The sequence below is a fragment of the Plasmodium fragile genome, assembly GCF_000956335.1.
Source record: "Plasmodium fragile strain nilgiri unplaced genomic scaffold supercont1.26, whole genome shotgun sequence".
Lineage (NCBI taxonomy): Eukaryota > Apicomplexa > Aconoidasida > Haemosporida > Plasmodiidae > Plasmodium > Plasmodium fragile.
The window spans coordinates 7,067-11,034 of record NW_012192606.1 but is presented as its reverse complement, the minus strand read 5'-3'; the positions used below and the strand labels follow the sequence as shown (position 1 = coordinate 11,034).

The window sequence follows — 3,968 nt, the reverse complement described above, 5'->3', positions numbered from 1 at the left end:
TACAACTACTCCTACAACTACTCCTACAACTACTCCTACAACTACTCCTACAACTACTGCTACAACTACTCCTACAACTATTCCTACAACTATTCCTACAACTACTCCTACAACTAGTACAACTATTACTATTGATGAACTTGCTCATGATAACATGTCGTTTTGGCAGCCTTACGGACTCTACGTGTAAGGAGACGAAATACGAGGAGGCCGCGCACTCGTAGGTATAACTCACATGAATGCATGCACATTTTTACGATGACACGCTTATACGGACGAATCACTTCTGTTCATTTCAGACATTCATTTGCGCTTTTGTTTCTATTCTTATGGGTGCATTACCTTTTCCCTTTGTTTTGTCCTCTGAGTAGCTATGTAGAAGGCGATATATCCTATCCTTTATAATAGTTATGGAGTTTACCTTGTGATTCTTTGAGTCTGGTGTTTCATTAACCAGCATTTTCGAAACATACGTTTTTGAAATAGCCATAGAGGTAAATATGGGAATAATATTATTGTTGTAATAGGAGAGAATATTCAAGTCGATGCATTTTTGGAGTATGTGTATGATTCTTCCTAACTTCATCGTCCTGAATATATATGGGCCCGTGTGTTTTAGCGTTTCGGCCAAGATGTATCTGCCTCCCTTGTGATTATTGTCACCTGCGGGGAGAGATGTTGTAAGGAAAGTGTTAATGTGGGAAGTAGAAGGAAGTGTGCAAAGGTTTAGGGCCAGCGATGTGAAAATATGTCAAAACTGGACGTGTGCCACTGTGTAGGCACACACGATTAGACTAATGTGCCCTATGCAAAATGCAGGTAAGCACAGGCGCGCAGAATCATGTACGAAGCAGTGGCACGATGAAATATACACAGAGTAACGTACAGCATCCCCATAGAACACGAGAAAGAAATAATCAGAGCGTGAAGGCGTCATTGTTTCGTTACTCACATTGCGTGTGTGCAGACATGTACATAGTTTAGATGTGCACGTGTGCTCAATAGCTAGCACGTCACACAATAAGAAAAAAAACAAAATTAATAAATAAATAACAGCTATTTCAACATTGTAATGAGGTGCAATAAAGAAGACGTGCTAAAAACATTAAATGGGCATGTGCACCCAACAATAAAATATATGCACATATAAATGTAGATATATTATGCTTTGAAATAATAAATGTAAGTAACGACAGAGTTATACATGTGCTTGGGAATTTTATCTCAGCACATACGAGAGGACTGCTTCCGAGTTAAAACGCACAGAAAATGAAAACGGGACATGATGTCATTACGGGTTACACTCTGGCTTGTCTGAAAGACCGAGTTGCACACATATAACAGAATGAAGGACACAGAATAGAAATGAAAATACATCATTTTTTTTTTTTTTTTTTTTTTTTTATTGCACTTACTGGACTGTAATCGGAACCTGTCAATAATATGCATGAACAGGAGAGGTATGTACTGCAGAACGCTTTCAGTATCGTCATTGGGATTTATAAAGAAATCTTTGGATATATCTCTAAGGTATATGCAGATATTTTCGTTATTAAATGTTTTTCTAAAATATGCTTTTTCTATTTTTTCTTTTTCCTCTTCTTCTTCTTGTTGTTCTTCTTCGTGTGCATTTATCTTGCATATTAAAAATCTCTGGTTGATATCCTCTCTACATATGTTTACAAAATTTGTGTTGAGCACCGGACACTCTGGGAAGTACTTACTTATTTTCCTTTTTACTTCATTTGCTTCCGGTAGAATTCTTTCATAGTATAGATATTTTATAATTAAAAAAATAAAATCGCTGTGTATTTGTTTTATATCGGTGCATTCATTTTCGTTTTTGCCTAGGTACATATTTTTATGCACCATAGCACAATTGCATGCAGCATACTTATTTGTGCTTTTAAAAGGCACAACATCTCCTGCTTTTGCTGTGTAGTCATTTTTTGCTTTATGATATTTTTCATTTATTGCACAATTTTTTTTCACTCCTTTTTTTATTTGATTGTTATACTTCAAGAGTTCGTATTCTTTGTTGGTGCGAAAACATGTGTACATGCCAGCTGGAGGGGTCTTCAGCAATCCCCTTTCATGAAATGGCAAATTTTTTGCGCTGGGGCTGACCCTATGGGCAGGATTCGGGAGGAAGCGCCTGCCATAGTTTGCGTTGCAGTTTGCTCCATAGTTCATTCCGTAGTTCGTGCTGTAGTTTGTGGTGTAGTTTGAGGTGTAGTTCGTCCCGAGGCTTGTTCCATAATTATTTGCATAGTTTGTAGCGTAGTTGGTCCCGCAGCTCGTTCCGTAGTTTGATCTACAGTTCATGGTGTAATTAGTGCCGTAGGTCACCCCATAGTCTTCGCAGTGGTCGGTGTCGAAAGCTCCAATGGGGGAAAAAATTCCGTTTTCCGCGTCCTCCTCGAATGTCTTGCCGAGTGTTGAGAAAGCTTTTGAATTGTGCGAACCAACGCGTAGGTTAGGCGTTTTCCCAGAGAATGCTTGTTCGTGTAATTCAAGGCTACTCCGCACAGTATCATCGGCATTAGTGTTCATGTCCGTGTCGTCATTTGTGCCGAAATTTGTGTCTTCATTTGTGTCGTCATTAGTATTCATGTAATTCACCGCCATTGACTGAAGCGTATTCTCTACATATGTCCCTACATGGGTATGCTCGTTCTCAGTACTTTGTCCAGTCGCAGCACCCACGTTCATGTCAAATGGAACGTCAGATTTCATATTTCCAATGGTGTCTCTATTTGCGCTAGGCGAGTAGTTGAATTTCACATCATTACAAATCAGTTTGTTTGTGTTATCGCAACTCCAGAGGGGTTTACAGCTTTCATCTCCGACAAGTGCTATTTTTTTTTCATTATTTATGTCTACATAACTTTCATTTTGTTGCTTTTCTTTTTCCCATGGGTTGTTTTCAGCGTGTTCAGTAGTACGACAAGGCGTGGGGCCCAACTCCGAGTGGTTTGGCGCTATAGACAATGGCGAATTACTCATTTTAGAGGCCCTTTTTTTTTTTTTACGTACGTAGAGCCTTGCTCAATGCCTTGCACTCGTTATTGCACAATCGAAGAAGGAAGCAATCAACGAACAAAGCAATGTGCGGAATGAATTGAAGATGTCTGTTGCACGCCTAATCAAATTGGTAGTGCATTAGCTGCACCGAGAATGAAAATAAAATATTTCTAAGCGTAAACGCAACGTCTGCGAGAGCCACTAATGGAAAATATATGCGCCTAAGTACAGAAATGAATTTTTTGCAGGTTGATTTTACAAATTTTTTTTTTTAATTTTTTCAGCGCTTTCCACGTGAGTATTTACACGCTGTGTTGATGCTGTAACATGTGTGCATTCATGTGATGAAGTGAAATCGAAATGAGTTTAGATAAACGACAACGCATTGTTTTTTTTTTTCGTGGAAAAAGGACATAACAACAGGAAATATAAATTTTATTTTAAATTCAGATGTGACAAAGTTCAAAGATATAAGAGGCTTTTGTTTTGTTTGTGAAATTATCACATTTCAATAATATTTCCCCCCCTTTATCAGCTTTTTTGAAACATGGTGAGTACCACAACCAGAATTAATAACCAGATAACCTGTTCACACTGGAATCGAGCCCCTACAGAGCTATCATGAAATTTCAGCACATTTGGCATGATATATGATCACAGCTCCCAGGAAATCCCGGCAGACCTAGAACCAAGCCTCGGAACGGGTGGCATGGTGTTCCTACAGACCTGGCATGAATCCCAGCGCAGCTACCATGAAATATCAGCACAGGGGGCATAGGGCCCCTACAGAGCTATTATAGGCTTTCCAGACAGACCGCCTGGGGTTCCTACAGAGCTATAATGAGATCTCTGTGCAGCCGGTATGAGATTTCTACGGCGGGTGGAATAGGGTCCCTATAGAGCTATTATAGGCTTTCCAGACAGACCGCCTGGGGTTCCTACAG

General features: G+C 39.5%; 1 protein-coding gene across 1 annotated transcript in view; it reads right to left on the bottom strand.

The window, feature by feature from the left end:
- The window catches only part of AK88_02588 (uncharacterized protein), a gene marked incomplete at both ends in the record, with an annotated part of 6,223 nt that extends 3,217 nt beyond the window's left edge, over nucleotides 1-3,006 (bottom strand). Inside the window, 2 exons of the mRNA XM_012480213.1 lie at nucleotides 343-663; nucleotides 1,416-3,006. Of these exons, the coding sequence (XP_012335636.1) occupies nucleotides 343-663; nucleotides 1,416-3,006 (1,912 nt within the window). The remainder of the gene's footprint in view (nucleotides 1-342; nucleotides 664-1,415) is intronic.
- Nucleotides 3,007-3,968: the final 962 nt, after the last annotated feature.